This window comes from Chiloscyllium punctatum, chromosome 4 (assembly GCF_047496795.1).
Source record: "Chiloscyllium punctatum isolate Juve2018m chromosome 4, sChiPun1.3, whole genome shotgun sequence".
In the NCBI taxonomy this organism is placed as follows: domain Eukaryota; kingdom Metazoa; phylum Chordata; class Chondrichthyes; order Orectolobiformes; family Hemiscylliidae; genus Chiloscyllium; species Chiloscyllium punctatum.
Window position 1 is genome coordinate 89999530 of NC_092742.1, and position 18621 is coordinate 90018150.

The window sequence follows — 18621 nt, forward strand, 5'->3', positions numbered from 1 at the left end:
ATAAATTGCTCTTTCCTTGGATGACCAATTATAACTATTGGGCTGCTACAGGGTTCAGTTCTTGGACCTCAATTATTTACAATCTATATGAATGATCTGCAAGCAGAAACAGAGTGTAACATAGAAAAGCTTGTGGATGATACTAAAATAAGTGGTAAGCAGGTAATGATAAGGAGATATAGAGTTTACAGATGGATATCGATAGGCTAGGAGAATGGGCCAGAATTTGGCAGATGATGTTTAATGTGGATAAGCGTGAGGCTTTCTATTTTGGCCAGAAAAACAAAAAGGTAAACTATTATTTAAATAGGAAGCAGATTCAAAGTGCATTAGTACAAAGGGATCGAGACATGTTTGTGCATGAATCACAGATAGTGGGTATGCAGGTGCAGCACATAATAAGAAAGGCAAATGGAATCCTGCCATTTATTGTAAAAGGACTGGATTATAAAAGTTAAGAATTGTCGTTACATTATATAAAGCATTAATGAGACCACACTAGGAGTACTGTGTCCAGCTCTGTCTCCCTACTTGAGGAAGGATATGGTGGAACTGGGAGTTCTGAGGATGTTCACCAGGTTGATCCAAGGGGTAAAAGGGCTGTCACACCAGGAGTGGTCAAATAGCTTGGGATTGTACTCACTGGAGTTCAGAAGAATGAGGGAGGATCTGACTGGAGGTATATGAAAGGCTAAAAAGGATCGAAGGTAGATGTGGAAAAGATGTTCCTCCTTGTGGGGCAGTCCCGAACAAGAGGTCAACTGGACAGAGTGAGAGGAGGTAGGTTCAAAACTGAGATGAGGAGAGACTACTGCTATCAGAGGGTTGTGAATCTGTCGAACTCACTGGCTCTGAGTGCAGTGCAGGTAGATTCAATCTACAGATTCAAAAAAGAAATGGGTATGTTTCTGATGGAAAGCAGGATAAAGGACTATGGGGAGCAGGCAGTAAAGTGCAGTTGAGACCAGGAGAGATCAGCCAAGATCATGTTAAATGACAGAGTGGGTTCGAAGTGCCTAATTGCCTACTTCTGCTCCTAATTCCTATGTTCCTAAGGGTAGTGTGCTACATTCCATCAAAGGCTTCAGGCAGGTTTAGAGTGATGAGAAGGGCTAGTTTACCATTATCAGAAAAAAGGACAGACTTTAGCTGTAACACAATTCAACTTGCCTACAATAATGCAACCACCCAGTCCAAGTACAGAACCTACAGTACAACCTGCCAGATTGCTGAAGGAACCAGGTACGAATTGCTGGCCCTAATAGTCAGAGAGTCATAGAGATGTACAGCACAGAAACAGACCTTCGGTCCAATCCGTCCACACCGACCAGATATTCTAACCCAATCTAGTCCCACCTGCCAGCACCCGGCCCATATCCTTCCAAACCCTTCCAATTCATACACCTATCCAAATGTCTTTTAAATGTTGCATGAGTACACCAGGTTTATAATTGTTACTCAGGTCAAATACAAGTCAGCCTTCTATGTTCAGACAATTTACTGCAGCCAGTATTGTGCTGGCTCTCAGTGTTCAAGCTATTTGAAGCTGCTTCAATCCAGCTCTGTTCAAAATCTTTGCTTTTAAAGGGTTTGTAAACCAGTTATCTTGTTAAAGTATGAAGGATATCAGTTTGACATGCACCAATTATAACCTGTAGTGGAGCTATGCTAGATACTGAAACAACTAGTATGAGATATTACAAAAGACCACAGAAGCATATTTGTTCTGAATTTGTATGGGATCTATCTTTAAAATTATAAAAGATAGATACAAAGCTATTTAGATAATTCTGTACCAAATATTATCCACTAATGTGTTAGGATCATGAAGTGAGAAACATTCTATTCCTAAGTTATTAGGGAATTTAGAAGGGTATAGGAAAAACAATTAGTCCATTAACTGGTAGTCTAGAGGGGGCTGCAAAAGAGGCTTGACAACCATTCTCATTATAGTGCAATATAGACCCAATCTCCATCTATCCTTCCCACTGCCTAGGGAAAGCAGCCAACATAATCAAAGACACCTCCCACCCTCTTTCATTGGGCAGAAGATACAAGTTTGAAAACACATACCAACAGATTCAAGAATAGCTTCTTCCTCCCTGTCATCATATTTATGAACAGGCCTGTCATAGATCTTTCTCTGCACGTTCTCCTTAGCTGTACCACTATATTCTGCATTCTGTTGTATTACTCTGATTTACTTATGTAAGGTATGATGTGCCTGGTTAGCACACAAAACAATACTTTTCACTGTATCTTGGTGCATGTGACAATAATAAATCAAATTGAATCTACAGGCACAAGAGAGGGATGTGGAGATTGTGGTTAATAAATATGTAGATGAGCCTGAGCTGAGCTGTTCTGTAATGTGATCTCAGTAGATACACATGCTAATACTGTGCTAGGAGTTTAGGAATTATACAGCACAGAGCATGCCACACTGCAGCCTTGTCATCACTAACAGTATTGTTAAAAAATAACTTAAAAGTCCGACCTGAGTTATATGAAGATCCAAAGATCCCATATCCTTTCTATACCATCAAACACCAATACAGTCACCTAGATGGGAGTTATAGAAAATGCATTTACACAGGAAAGAACAGCCTCAGATTTCCAATTCAAGCAGCAATGGCTTCAGGTGAGGACTTTCCTATACACAACATCCTTGTTTAGAAAGATATGGATAAAACCTTTGCAAATTTTCAACCAGGTAAAGCAATGATTTTTACTTCAGTCCTCTGAGAAACCTCGATATTCAACATTCCCACTTCAACCAGTGGTTACGGCATGCAGGGGAATTGCAGTCTCCTTTATTCGTGAAGTAGGTAGATTGGCCACTTAGTGTGACTACAGCACATTAAAAGATAAGCTTAGTCGAGATTGAAGAGTGGTTGGAATCCGAGACAATAAATGTTCTGATATTTCACCATCTAAAGAAGGCTTAGCATTGGAGCAGGTGGTCCAGCAGACCATCAATCTGGGAAAACAGGATGCGATTTCACACTATGTTGAGGTTTAGTCTGAGCCCATCAGTTGGCTAGGCCTCAAACATCCCTCTGGCAAGTAAGAAACACAACAAAATTGGGGAAAGGGTGGGAACTGCCAGTTTGAAATGCTAGTAGCATTGTACGGCAAGAAGATAACACAAAACAATAAAATTGCCCAGCAAGAGGGCACTCAATGCTTTCAGTGTCGCACATTTGGTCAGTTTCAGCAGTTTTACAATGTAAGATTAAAAATTAATGGGTCATGTCCAAAACAAAGGAGCTATCAGAAATTGACCAAGAAGAAGAAGAAGAAGACATTGAAGTTACAGTCTTTCTTTATCAAGTGGATATTGGTGGCCCTACAGCAGATGATGATGAACTAGATAAGGATTATTGGTCACTAATCTTGAAGGTCAAGAAACCTGATGCAGTTTTTGTTTCCTTGATCAAGTGTTGCTTTTACTATGCTGCTTAATAGTTTAGAATGACTTTTCACTGTACTTCTTTGACCATCAAAAATCAAGATCAGGATCAGGGAAACTTACAGTAAAAGGACAATTTGAAGCAATACTTCCCTACAGTGGTCAACTTATAAAGAAACCTATTGACTTCTCATAGAATCAGAACAAATCCTTGCTACATTGGCAAACGCGTCCAACTAGGTATTCCGTAGCAGCATGTAAAAGACATTCCATATCTACATTCCACCTTCTGAGGGATTACTTCTGTCTTTTCGAGCCTTCATTTAAAGAGGATTGGACATTGTTTTGTGAACATTTCCAACAGTTTTCTTATCCAGTTGAAGTTCCATACCTGGATGACATTTTCCGAAGAACTTCCTCAGCAGTGTCAAGAGGTTGATCAGCTCAATGATCCTTCTCAGTCATGGCTGAAGGGGATTGGACTCCTCTCTTCAGAGGTTAGGAGACAGTGAGGTCTACAGATGATGGAGATTATAGTTGAGAATGTGTTGCTGTAAAAGCACAGCAGGTCAGGCAACAACCGAGGAGTAGAAAAATCTATGTTTCAGTCCGGAGCCCTTCATCAGGAATGAGGCTGGGAGCCTGGGGGGGTGGAGAGATAAATGGGAGGGGGGTGGGGGTGGGGAGAAGGTAGCTGAGAGTGCAATAGTTGGATGGAGGTGGTGGTAGAGGTGATAGGTCAGAGAGGAGGGTGGAGCAGATAGGTAAGAAGGAAGATTGACAAGTGGGGCTGGTCATGAGGGCGGTGTTGAGCTGGAAGGTTGGAACTGGGGTAAGGTGGGGGGGGGGGGAGGGGAAATGAGGAAATTGGTGAAGTCCACACTGATGCCCTGGGGTTGAAGGGTCCCAAGGCAGAAGATAAGTCATTCTTCCTCCAAGCATCGGGTGGCGAGGGAGTGGCCATGGAGGAGGCCCAGAACCTGCATGTCCTCGGCAGAGTGGGAGGGGGAAGTTGAAATATTCAGCCACAGGGCGGTGGGGTTGATTGGTGCGGGTGTCCTGGAGATGATCTATGAAGCACTCTGCGAGAAGGCATCCAGTCTCCCCAATGTAGAGGAGACTGCATCGGGAGAAGCTGATTCTTCCCCTTCTTCAATGGTAAGCCAGTTTGTGTGGTCAGCAGTGCGAATGAGAAACATTATACTTGTCTATTGACATGATGGAGGTTTCAGTGCTTCAGCTTTACAAGGTGGTCACCATAACATATACAACTTCATGACATTGTTCAATGGGACAAGGAATAGATAAGTCTGCAGCAAAACTTCTTCAGCAACACCAAAGCACGACAGTGATGTTTTGCTTTTCTATGAGAGACCATGGGATTCTTCATCATTGTCTACTGTTCCAAGCACACTGCCGGAAGCAACAGTAGTCAGTCTTGAAGCTTCACTCATCTTGTATTTTCATTTAGAACATTTTGTTTTATGTACAAATGCAGTCGCGACAGCCTGGAGTGCAAATCTTGCAGTACAGAGGCAATCTGAGATTTGTGTTAATCCTATGCAGTCTATTGCGGATCTTTTGAAGCAGTACATCCACATCCAGAGACTCACCCCTCTCTGCATCCTAAACTTGAGTATACAAAGTAACAGCTGCCAGATGTTCTGGTGCTGCCACTGTAGTTGAAGCTTTACCACTTGCCAGCCTTTGATTGTCACATCTTCTCCACAAAGTATCATGAAGGAGATAAAACTAGACGATGTCCAGTTAAGTGGAAGTGGGACCCTCTTGACAAATTCTCATTTCTCTTCATCCTGATGTGGCAGCCCACTGGCCGCTTCAGTTCGATGACCTTTGAGATACTGTTGCCAACCCGACTCTTCTTGCTTCAGCTGCTGAGAGTACTGGCCGACACCTTCCTACACCACTCCCCATGACCAGATCAGGGAGAATTGGGAGACTCCAGAGTAACTGAATCTGTGTCCAACAGACATTACGAGTGAAGGGATTGGAAATATATTCAGTTAAAGGGAACTACTTCTGGTTAAATGTTTCAGCTAGTATTGTTAAGAAAATACTTTTATTAATAATGTTGGAAATCGAGGGAATACTTCAAGGGAAGTGGTAGAGATAGGGTTTATGAAAGCGTTGGTGAGTCTCTGAGGTGAACTGTAATGTAACAGACTGATCCCAATGCTGAACTGGTCATGGTGATTCATTTGGGCATTCTGTGAGATTTAATCTTTGCTTACCTGATGTTTAACCATCAGATAGAGCTGGATGACCTTTGCTGAAAAGTGGAGAAACCAAGTCAAGTCCTCAAACTGTTTTTATTCTGCTCTGTAACAATCTCACTCTGGGTTATTACTCCATATTGCATTACTGATAGTAAAATGACGAACAAGTAAACATTCCAGGAAACCAAGCGAACGGGCAGTTCCCACTCAAAGCAGCTGCTAATGTGGTCACTTAGGGGCTGTGAAATAACAGAATAATAGGCTGGTGGTGCTGGATGGGGAGAAATTCTCACGTTGTGGAATGAGCAAAATAACTCAAACCATCACAAAATGAGAGGAATGCCTCAGATAACTGTTTTTTTTCCTTTAATCATTCATGGGATGTGGGCATCATTGGCTAGGCAGCATTTATTAACCATCCCTAATTGCTCAGAGAGCAGTTAAGAGTCAACCACATTACTGTGGGTCTGGAGTCACATGTAAGCCAGACCAGGTAAGGATGGCAGATTTCTTCCCCTAAAGAACATTCGTGAACTAGGTTAGATTTTCCAACAATCGGCAATGGATTAATGGTCATATTAGATTCTTAATTCTAGATTTTTTGTATTGAATTCAAATTCCACCATCTGCTGTGGCTGGATTCAAACCCAGACCCTCAGAACATTACCTGGGACTCTGAATTAACAATCAAACAATCAGCCATCACCTCTCCTGAGAAGGGAGGGTAATTGGAGGGTAACATGTCCAATTTCCTTCATGCTCTTGGTGATTTAGTAACCTTACAATGAAGAAGGAAGACTTGCTCCTATACACCATATTTTACAGCCTCAGGATATTCTAACTATTTTACTACCAATGAAAAGCTTTTAAAGTGAAGTCAACTGTTGTCATACAGGGAGGTCCTCATGCATGCATCTGTCCATCCATTGCTGGCAGGTGACTGGCCAACACAGAGAATGTCAGAGAGAAGCTGATTCACCTGACTACACCCTCAGAAGGTCAGCAGGTTCACAAATACTAAGCTATACAGATGCTGGAGCCAAAACAGAAACATACTAAATCCAATGCTCAGCTCTGATGACTGCGAATTATAGCCTGGGCCAAACATAGCACCTGATTCTGACAAAGTGGTACAAACACACTCTTTTTGGGAATAGTGCAGGGTACGAGTAATTTATGTCTCTGCTCACTTAAAAATATCACTCAGAAATTCAGGATCTGTGAATTGTGTCAGGCTTTTGAGTTAAGTGGGATACAGTTGCAGATAATCTACAGCGCAACTATCTACAGAACTGATATTGATACAAATTATGATAAAATATCTACCAGCAAATATTCATATAGAATCAAATAAATAAGCATATAATTCAGGATTGTTGGTCATTCATCTGCTCTACGATAAATAAGACACAGTTTCCTTGTAGCTCAGTGTCATTGAACCATGCAAATCAGACAAATTCCACATTCCATCCTTGGTCTGTGCTGATCTAGCTCATGGCTTTGGGCAGTGAAGTTGCTACATTGGGAGGGTAAATATAGCAACTGTCCCTATTCCACTTTACCATTCAGAAACCATTAGAGATTGTGGGCATGGACAACGAGTATAGGTACTTGGGACCCAGGTGTCAAAAAGCTGGTCAGAACTTGCTTTCAAGGCTCTTATATAAGTAATGGCCACTTAACTGATGGGCTTTCACCAATGAGGAGCTAACATGGGCAGCAGAGCAGAGATAACATTTGTTTGAAAGCGAAGAATCAGATTAAAATTACAGAAAAATAAATTCAAGCTAAAGGAACTACGACAATGATTTTATCTATCCAATTAATACTGATATGGAATAAAAGTATTGATATGTATTAAAGGCACATTTAAGAGACTGATAACAAAAATGGTATATTGGTAATCTATTGGCTTGGTTAAGGAATTGGTTAGAAAGTAGCAGATAGGGCAGGTTTAATGGTTTAATGTAAACTGTTTAGCAGAATGTGAATTATGGTGCCCATCAGGATCTGTATTGGTACCACAGCTTTATAAACGGTTTGAATGAAGGGTCTTAATTCGCCGATGATGCCAAGGCCAGATTTTTACCATGATGGAGACTCTTTCCACAGTGGAAAAAATGGCAGAAGACATTGGAAATCCTTAGTCCTGGAACCCAGCAATTCCCATTTTTGGAGAGATGGGCCGTGGTTGAGGCATGTGTCATTCATGGAAGCAGCTGAGCATTTATGGATGAGGACTGGAGGAATGTATTATGTTTTATTCCATTAGTTTAATCACTGGCCTGGGTTCTACAGCCCTGAGGCAGGTTTGCCTGTCCTGGGGAAAATTGCAACCTCCTCCACGCAACCCAACTCCCAACCTACCCCGACACCCACCATGGGCAGAAAATGGGAAGCTGGGGTGGCATTTTCCAAGGCTGGGATCAGTCTAAGGTAGATGATGCCATAGACACGACAGATGGGAGCAGAATTTGGCAAAGTGGTAATGAGTGGACAAAAATATGGCAAACGGAGTTCAAGTGGCCTTCCACTTGAATTAAAGAAAGATAAATCATAGCATTTGTTTTTCTAAAAGAGAAGAGGCTAGAAAAGAGGGGCAGAGAGATTTAGGGGCCCAGTTCAGTAATCTCCAAAACTAGTTAACAGCTAATGGAATTTTAACTTCCTCAAAGAGAACTGGAACACAAATGTATTGGAAGTGACACTACAACTGTTCAGAGTTCTTGTTAGACCATACCTGGATGATTGTGCTCAGCACTGGACCTCAAAGGAATAGGTCTTGGAGTGGGTGCAGAGCAGATACATCAAAAAGTTACAGAAACCAAAAAAAGGATAAATTATGAGTGCATGTTCATAAGTGAAGCTTAATTTCCCTTGGATTTAGAAGATTAAAGATCATATAATTCAAGTATTATACAACTTACAAAATACTGAAGGAATAAACAGTGTAGGTGCAGGAAAAATGTTTCCACTGGTTGCAGAGTCTAGAACCAGCAGACACAACTTATAAATATACACTGAGGTGAAGTTTTTTTTTCAATTCAGAGGTCTGTGAACCTTTGGAATTCTCTACTACAAATGGTTGTGGAAGCTCAGTCTTTGAGCATGCTTAAGGCATATTTCTGATTACCAGTGGCATACCAGTTTATGATAATGGATGGGTAAAAGGCATTGAGGTGTTTGATCAGCCATGGTCATACTGAATGGTAGGGTAGGCTCAATGGGCTGAATGGCCTACTCCTGTTCATGTTCCTCACAAAGTCCAGTTTCACACAGTCTAACAATAAAACATGTATGGAAAGACATTACTGAAAATTACTTTAAAATAATTCAAGAAATTATAATCAGCAGATATGAACTGAAAGTAAGTTGGAAACCAAGACGAAAGGTAGTTTGGCTCAAACAGTGCTAAGTACTTGGAATAATTTCAACAAAGAAGTTAAATGGGCAAATCCTTGTGATATCTGATATGCAGGTGGATAATATGAGTGATATAGAGAATTGGAGGAATGAGATTTGATTGATATTTTCTTGTTATCTTACCCTGAGGTAGCTCCAGGATTCTAACTTTCACCATGTCATGTTCATGCATCAACTCTGTTCTTGCTGGCCCCCATTGGCTTCTGATTCATCAATGCCTCAGATTTAACATTCTCCTCCTCTTGTTCGGATTCCTTGATCTTCCTTATCTTAGTAACTTCCTTCAAACATTACAATCTCCAAGATCTTGGGGCTCCATCAATTGCTTCCCCAATATTCGTTACTCCGCCATTACTGGCTGTTCCTTCAGATCCCTTAGCCCTAAATATGGGAAGTCCCATCTTAATCATCTCCACCTCTTTACACATCTTTCTTTCTTTAAGTATGCCTGTAAAAACAACTCTCTCTTACAGCTCTTTGTTCAACCTTTTGGCTATCTCTTTTATTATATCCTTCTTTGGCTTAACTCTTCTCTGACAACACTCCAGTGAAGAACCTTGGGATATTTTGCTCTGTAAAAAGTGCAATATAAATGCAAGTTGTCCTATTATCTCATGAGTTGATATTCCATGAACTTTGAAATATGCACACTAGATCATCCCAAATTCAACATCTGGGTGACTAGTATCAATCTGGTATAGATTGGGAATAGACTAAGCTAAGCATTGTATTTTTCCAAAGAACATAAATGGAATTAAAGATATAGCCATATGATGCCTATAATTACACTATTATCTCTCGTGTTGCTAACTTTCTTCCCTAGGCTGTTTCAGATATGGATGGACTGGAGAAAGTGAAGCTAGTGGTTAAACGTTTTCAATGATGCATTCATGAACAGAATGGCATTATTGGAGGAAGCAACTATCAACAACATTTTAAAACCAAAATTAAAATTCTGAGCTCATAGCTTGTGAAATGTTGGTTGAGAAGGGAGCTGTGCAGTACAAAGTTTAATTAAATTCTTACTGAGAGCAAGTCCAGCACAGGTTAGGACTACACCAGTAACAATGGTGGACGTAACCACGACAATTATGAGGGAGAAAGGAAGATGGCTTTCTTGAATGGCACTTCCAGGAACTGTGGATAAATAGGAAGATAAAAGAAGCACTCATTAAGCCTTTCATTCACATGCAAGTACATTTTCATTATCAATATACAATCATAACTGAAAAAACAATTGTTCTGAAAGCCACTGTAGCTCATTTTTAAAAGAGTGGCAGATATTATAAGTCACAAGGACAATGTCCAAGTACAGTCGGCCTATTTCCATCAGCATTCTTTGAAACACACTGTATTCCCACCAGTACCAGAGATTTATTGCTGATTGTTGCTGATGATACATCCATACATCAATTGCTTCTGGATTGTACCTACATTCAGAAAGCTGGCTTTTTATTATTCACTGACTTTTTATTATCCACACCAACAAAACAAAATATAGTCAGACAATACAGAAAAAGGACTGCCTGTGAATAATAGAGCCTCATTCATTTTAATTAGTTATATTAATTAAAAACAAGGTGAAACCCCCTATCATTACACTTAACATGACAGAAGCAACCAATGGACATTCAAACATCATCACATTTATATTACAGAAACCAGCATTCATTAGACAGTTCAGGGACAAACTTCCATCATACAGATAGTTCAGAGACAAGCATCCATTACATACAGTACAGGGATAGACATTCATTACACAGACAGCACAGAGACAAACACCCTTTACACAGAGTACAGGGACAAACCTCCATTACACACAGGTCATAAAATCCATTACACAGACAGTGCAGAGACAAATCTCTATTACACAAACAATACACAAACAATTATCCTTTATACAAAAGCTAAATGTCATTACAGAGGTACCACCGATCATGCTGATAACATAGAGACAACCAACACTTTACTAAGTTCTTGAAATTTGTTCTTACCTGTACAGGTAACATTATCTTTGGCTAAAACTTTCCCACCCAGGCACAGACATACTATCTTCTTGGACTCTTGGTCCCGTTCACAATTGTCTGATTCACAATGGCTGCAGTTGATATGGATCCGAATTTCAGCTTCCCCGTGACTTTCCATGGCTGTGAACAGAGTGTAAAGCAATTTAATCAGAGACCGTTTGCAGAAAATTTCACTGAAAATCCATATTGTGAACTCAAGTCAGCTAGAGAGCCAGGTTTTATTGAATGGTTTTGAGCTCTTGTTCTGACAATCCAAAGGTGAGGCCTCCTTCTTACTGCTTTCCCACAGACTGTACTTGCTTCTTGTTAAATAGCCTCTCTTTTCTTGCTACAACTGAAAATCACCTTTCCTTTATTAATTTGCAAAGATCACAGACTTTTACACACAGGCGAAAGCATGCCATTTGGCCTACCATGCCTATGTCAGGTCTTTTGTAAAACTTCCCACTCTTGCTTCATTGCTCTGCAATGTTTACCCTTTTGATAATTAGGACAGGCTTTGTTCTGTGTTGGGATTAAAACAGGTATTTCTTGAACAATGGTGATTTTCCCTTAAGTCATAGATTCATACAGCACAGAAACAGACCCTTTGGTCCAACCAGTCCATGTCAACCATAATTCCAAATTAATCTAGTCCCACCCACTTGCGTTTGGCTCATATCCCTCCAAACCTTTTCTTTTCATGTACTTATCCAAATGTCTTTTAAAAGTTGTAACTGTAACCACATTCACCGCTTCCTCTGGAAGTTCATTCCAAGCACAAACTCTGTGTAGAACAGTTGTGCCACATGCATTTTTAAAATCTTCCTCCTGTCACTTAAAAAATATGCCCCCTCGTCTTGAAATCCCCCACCCTAGGGAAAAGATACCTTCCATTTGCCTTGTCTATACCCCTCATGATTTTATAAACCTTTATAAGGACCCCCTCCAGTGAAAAAAAGTTCCAGCCTAATCAGCCTCTCCTTTTAACTCAGACCCTCCATTCCTGACAACATCCTGGTAAATCTTTTCTGAACTATCACCAGTTTAATGATATCCTTTCTATAACGGGGCACCCAGAACTGGACACAGTGCTCTAGAAGTGGTTAATTCTTGGCCAGAAGGCAGGCTTGCTGACCATTTAAAGATGGTAAGCATGCTCTCAAAGCTGAAGGGGCAACAGGAAACCCCCATCAATACTGCAGCTCAAGTAATAGACAGATAAGATCGCATCTTTCTGTCAAGGCACTGGGCTGGGTTTGCTGGAGTCATGTCAACTCCAGAGGTCTATTAAAATGGCAGATCGGTCTCCGCTCTGGATGTATGTATACCCATTCCCACATCTGAATTTGCTGAATTTAAACAGACACCATTTTTGTTCGACCAACACTAATAAAACAACTGCAACCACCACCCATACGGCTCATTGGAAAAACAGAAGATAGGAGCAGGAGGAGGCCATTCGTCCCCTCAAGCCTGATCTGCCATTCATCACGATCATTGCTGACTGTCCAACCCAGGAGTGTAACCCTGCTTTCTCAACATAATCTTTGATCCCAAATGCTCAAGTGCTATATCTAACCACCTCCTAAATACATTCAATGTTTTGGCATCAAGTACTTCCTATGGCAATGAATTCCACAGGCTCACCACTCTGTGCGAAGAAATGTCTCCTCATCTCTGTCCTAAATGCTCCACCCTGAATCTTGAGACTGTGACGCCTGGTTCTGGTCACACCCATCATTGGGAACATCTTCCCTGTATCTACCCTATCTAGTCCATGTTAGAATTTTAAAAGTCTCTAAGAGATCCCCCCTCATTTGTCTGAACTCCAGTGAATATAATCCTAACCTAGTCAATCTCTCCTCATATGTCAATCTTGCCATCCTCTGAATCAGTCTGGTAAACCTTTGCTGAACTCCCTCAAAAGCAGGAGCACCCTTCCTCAGAAAAGGAGACCAAAACTGCACACAATATTCCAGGTGTGCTCTCATCAAGGCCCCAATTAACTGCAACAACACACCCCTGCTCCTGTACTCAAAAGCTCTTGCAATGAAAGGCCAACATATCATTTGCCTTCTTTACCATCTGCTGCACCTACATACTTATCTTTAGCGATTGGTGCACACTCCCCTCTCCCAAATTACAGCCATTCAGCTAGTAATCTACACTCTTATTTTTGTTTCCAAAGTGAATATCCTCACATTATCTGAATCATACTGCATTGGCCATTAATTTGCCCATTCACCCAACCTGTCTATCCAGATCATCCTGAAGGATTTCTACATCCTCCCATCCAAGCTGGTATCATCTGCAAACATTTCGGTCCCTTATCAAAATCAATTAAAATGGATCTACCAGGATAGTCCTCATAATGGATTTTGGGTACAAGTAAAAATTGGGGGTTATAAGGGCAAAAGCTGTGGACGGAAGATCTCCAGAGGAGATGAGGTCAGTGACAGTCGTTGAAACAAAGCATTGACTTTCACTGTTGAGTCATGGTCTGGGGGAGGGAGGATGAAATATCTGAGAGTTGGCCCTCTGTCCCTGGATGTGAGGGGTCAGTAAGCCAGCCAACAACAGGCACACCCCTGTCAGCCTGTTTGATAACAATGTTTGAATGAGACCAGAGGGAACAGGGCGCAGCAAGTTCAGAGAGAAAAAGATAGCTTACAGTTAGTGGGGGAACAACAAAGTTAAGACAGCTGAGATCACACAACCAGTTCTTAATGAAAAGATCAAGAACAGGCAAGAGGCCAGAGGAATAGGTATAAGTGGAGAAAGAAAATTGGAGGCCTGTGAAAGAGTCTACTAGTTAAGGGAGGACTCCTCATTAAAGGAATAAATATGAAGGCAAAGACAACTGAACAAGAGCTCAAAATTGTGCTCACTTGAAATTCTTTGAAGTGGGGGTGAGTGTGGCAGAAATAAATAAAGCTGATAGGACAGGTTACTCAGTGTTGGAAAGAGGAAGAGCAGAAAATATTGTGAATACACAGCAAGAGGTAAGATAAGAAGAGGAGATGGTGGTCAAAGGGAAGAGAAGGGGAAGAAAGATTTAGAAGGATATTCCAGGTATTGGAACCTGTGTTCCCTAACATTTGAAAGGAAATTTTTATTTTCCTGAATAGTTTCATATGAGATTAAGGATGAAATGTAACAGACCAGAACAACTACAAGATAAAGTGAACCAGTGTTGCCAGAGGGAGAGGTGGAAAGTGTACATGTGATGATGCATGGTATTCAATGTGAATCTTAGGCTATAGGAAGAACAATTGACTCTGTGTTCAGTTGAATGGTGAAACAATCCTGAAGAGACTGACACCAAAACTCCTGGATGGATTTGAAACATTAGGGATAGAACTGCACTTGGATCCCATTTGGAATAAGCCAGAACTGGTGAACACCACTGAGGCACAAGATGTGGCTGCAAAAATGAGTTTTAGTAGTCACCTATTGAACATCAGCACAGAATTACATTTAAAAGTTTTCATTTCTGTCATTTAGTGCCTTTCTCAATTTTGTATTTCGTATTAATTGAGACCTTTGGTGACAGTGTTGGGATGGGGAGGTGGTGTGGGCTTGGAGATCTGAAGTCCATGTGAAACATATCAGGTGATCACTTTGTGAGACTTGTGGTTCTGGAATCAGGAATTATTGACAAGTACTTTTAAAAGGTCTTGTCAACTTTAATGTAAAAATTAGATGCTTTAGGATAGGTCAATTGTGAATAATTAGATGATGTGATTGATCATAGGACTCATGTCCTTTAAGGCAAGTGACCATTAAATTGACCAGCAGAAATACAGACACCTGTTTCAGCTGGAATTTCATTGGCTCTGGCAGATAATTTTATTAACTCTATGAGGAGCAATATTTGCAAGTGGAATTTTAATGCATGATCGTTGATTTTATTTCATGGACGTTTTCAGTATTATTCTAAGGCTTTGAAGTTCTGCGTTTCAATTTGGCCCCTGACTCCTCTAACCCTTTCCTCAGAATATTATTTATAGTTCTACATACTTTGACTATTGCATGCAATATTTACACTCACTTACTCTCAGCGATCTGAACCCCCCCACATACTAAACCTGGGTGGCCTCTGCACCTTTCCCTCACCTACACCAGCACCAACAACTGTGCCAGCCATCTTTTTCTCACTCAATCCTTTCCTTTGTCTCAATCCAGGACAGAAAGAGAAAAGTCAAAGACTGTAGTGCTGGGAAAGCACAGCCGGTCAGGCAGCATCTGAGGAGCAGGAGAGTCGACACTTCAGGCAAAAGCCTAAATCAGGAATGAGGGTTGTGGACCAAGAGGGCTGAGAGATAAATGGGAGGGGCTAGGAGGGGGGATGGGGTTGGGGAGAAGGTAGCTGGGAATGTGTTAGGTGGGGGTGAAAGTGATAGGTCAGAGAGGAGGGTGGAGCAGATAGGTGGGAAGAAAAATGGACAGGTAGGACTGTTCAAGAGTGTTGGTGCCAAGTTGGGAGGTTGGGACTGGGATAAGGTGGGGGGAGGGGGGGGAAGGGAAATGGGAAAACTGGTGAAATCCACATTGATCCCATATGGTTGAAGTATCCCAAGATGGAAGATGAGGCATCCTTCCTCCAAGCATCAGGTGGTTAGAGTTTGGCAATGGAGGAGGCCCAGGACCTGCATGTCCTTGGCAGCGTGGGAGGGGGAGTTCAAGTGTAAAGATACAGGGTGACGGTGTTGTTTGGTTCGGATGTCCCAGAGAAAAGATCCTGAGAAGACTGCCTTTGTGCCCAACTGACAGTGCCCACGCAATTGGATGATGCTCTTGACTAACCATACACCATTCCTGACTGATGGCAGCACCCCCAATCCGCATTAAGACCATTGGGTTGATGTATGTGCAGTGAGTTTATTGAGTAGACCACTGGTCTTTCCTATAGGCGTGACAATGAGATAATGCCTGACAGCAAATTGTCCGTTTCCTTGACTGATGGATGCTAACAACCAGGTAGAGCTTCCTAGTTTTGTGGCTGTGCTGAACACCAAGGCAAGACAGAGTACTGTGAACCTTTAAGTTCTGGCATGGTGTGGTGGTGGGGGGGAACAAAGCACAAAATGGCAGGATGGAGATGCTGTGTACATCATAACAGGTGCAAAATGAGAGGGCGCAAGGAGATGGAGTGAGAAGCCCTGAGAAGCTTCTACGTCCAATTCAGTGAGCTGGGTGCTCACCCTGTGTACAAAATATCCCAGAAATAGCACTGCAATGAGAGGTGAGGTGCTGGTGTGCTCCAAAGTGCAGCACTGAGTGCAGAAACAAGCTGTAAGATATTAGTGCTGAGTGTCCAAGGATTAGGTCAGGAGACCTTCATGTTGGGAATTCTTGGCATCTTGATCTGTCTGGCAGGTGGGAGAACAAGATAGTGCATATTCATGAGGCAAGATGAGGCAATGCGAGGGTAATAATGAGCAATAATCCTCATTAAAAGGCTTCTCATCATTAACTCATGAGAATGTCATCTCAGTGCCCACATCATGGTTAGGAAAAAGAGACTTGTCAGTTCCAATGTTGAGAAAGGCCTCGCTTGACAACTCACATGATTCTCCCAAATTTCTTGTCATAGGCCATGACGTTCAGGGCTGGGAAAGATTCCACCTATTGCATTTAACCCGAACACTAGCCAAAGTTCAAAGTCTCAAAACCAAAAGGCTTTGACTGTTCCAGAGTAAAGAATCCATGCAACTCCCCTACAATCTGATGCCCTGCAATGGTCTGCAGCAGTCAGATTTCAACTTAGCAACCCTGAACTTAAATTGCTCAAACAGTGGATGCATACCACAAATAAATCGATCAGAATGGCACTGAATTCTACAAACTCTCATGTTTTGTTCACAAGATGGCGGACGAGTAGGGGGTGCTGACCTCATTCACTCCCATTGGCTTTGTATCTCTTTGCTTTTGCTCTATTTCTTCTTTTTCCTTCTCTTTAAAGCCTGGAAAGTGGTGGGTGAAAGAGGAGGCCTCCAGCGGCAGCAGCAGCAACAGCAGGATGAGTCAGGCACAGCTCCATGCCAGCCCAGGATCTCCTGGTGAGCAAGGAACAGGTTATAGGCTGACTCCCTGGCCCAGACCTGCAGGCCAGGCAGAGGCTCCAGGTCTGCAGCTAGGCCCAGGTACCAGGAGGAAGAAAGTAGCGGTCTTGGCCCAGTGTGTTGGTGTTTTCCTGGTGTAGTGGTCTTATCCCCACGTGGAGGACTTCTACGTCATCGCCGTCTAGGTATTTCAGGAGTGGTTGTCTCAGCCCAGACTGGCAGTCTTCTTCAGTGGACGCTTCTGGTCTAGTATCCAGTGGCCCTGCATGGGCCAGAGGCAGGTCTCATCCCAGCCACATCTTCAGGGTATTCCAATGTCCCTGAATCAGCTTTCCCTGAGCCCAGGAGCTGTTAACTGAACTGGGATAAACTTTGTCGTAATTTTACTTTTTAAAAATTATTATGTATGACTTGATGTAGGCACCCTGTTGGGGCGACTTATAAAATTTACCACTGTGTTTTTCATATAAAAGTACGTGACAAAAAGTTTTGATTCTATTCTATGCTGCATTCACAGCACATCATCAACCCTGTTGTGTCTGTCCAATCCTTTCTATTTTTGATTACATTACAGAATTGGAACTAGTTAACTGTCCTCGTAAGTTGCAACCTTCTGGTTTTCAGATGAAAGAACACACACTAGCTAACAGACGGAATGTGAAAGAGGAAACTGCAGCTCCTCCTGCATTCTCTATACCAAATTTCCACTTCCACCAAACTTTCCCATCTCCACCGCCAACTGCAATTGTATGGGGTTAGCTCAGTCATAGGGGATGGAAGTCCCTGTTGTGCCTCTGTCACAGTGACCACCTAACCTAGAATAGAGAGCTGATTTGAGGAAAGCTCTTCAATTTCATCAGCCCCGTTTACTTCCTCTCTCTCTCACCACTGACCTGTGCCTCCCTGCCAGCCAAATGTGGGTGAGCGTTTGACCACATTTTTGTTTTACTCATTCAAGGGATTTGCGTTTCACTGGCTGGGCCTTTACAGCACCTTTTCCCTGTCGCCCTAATTTTAATGTTGTGGTCAATTCTCCAGGTGGACATTTGGTCAATGCTTGCGGCCATTAACTGAACGTCTTTACTGTTTGCCTATGTTAGCTTGTTGGTCTTTCTCTTTCTGATTCTCCATGGGGTTGGCAACTCTTGCAGTCAGAGTGAGTCATGTGTTCATATGCCCGAGCTGTTGCTGCAATGGCTTCCATCATCATCAGCACTGGAGAACACAATATCTCTGAGAGTGCCTACACAAGACCATGTTTCCCTTTGATGCTCCACTAGTACCCGCTAGTGGACAAACCCAGAGTGTCAGCTCAGCAGGACAGCGTTCCCTCAGACTATGGAGGGGACATATCATAGCCCTTTCTGCCTCAGCCTTTGCTCTTACACATTGGATCCTTGCTTCTTGTGATGTGCCACCCTCTCCACCTCTGGTGCTGGACCCATTGAGTGTATCTGTGCCAGGGGAGGAATGAG

The 18621-nt window shown here is 42.2% G+C and overlaps 1 protein-coding gene across 1 annotated transcript in view; it reads right to left on the reverse strand.

Moving 5' to 3' along the window:
• The window catches only part of ltk (leukocyte receptor tyrosine kinase), a 182442-nt gene that overhangs the window by 51898 nt on the left and 111923 nt on the right, over positions 1–18621 (reverse strand). Inside the window, exons 10-11 of the mRNA XM_072569266.1 lie at positions 11067–11219; positions 10099–10209 (exon numbers count right to left, since the gene is read on the reverse strand). Of these exons, the coding sequence (XP_072425367.1) occupies positions 10099–10209; positions 11067–11219 (264 nt within the window). The remainder of the gene's footprint in view (positions 1–10098; positions 10210–11066; positions 11220–18621) is intronic.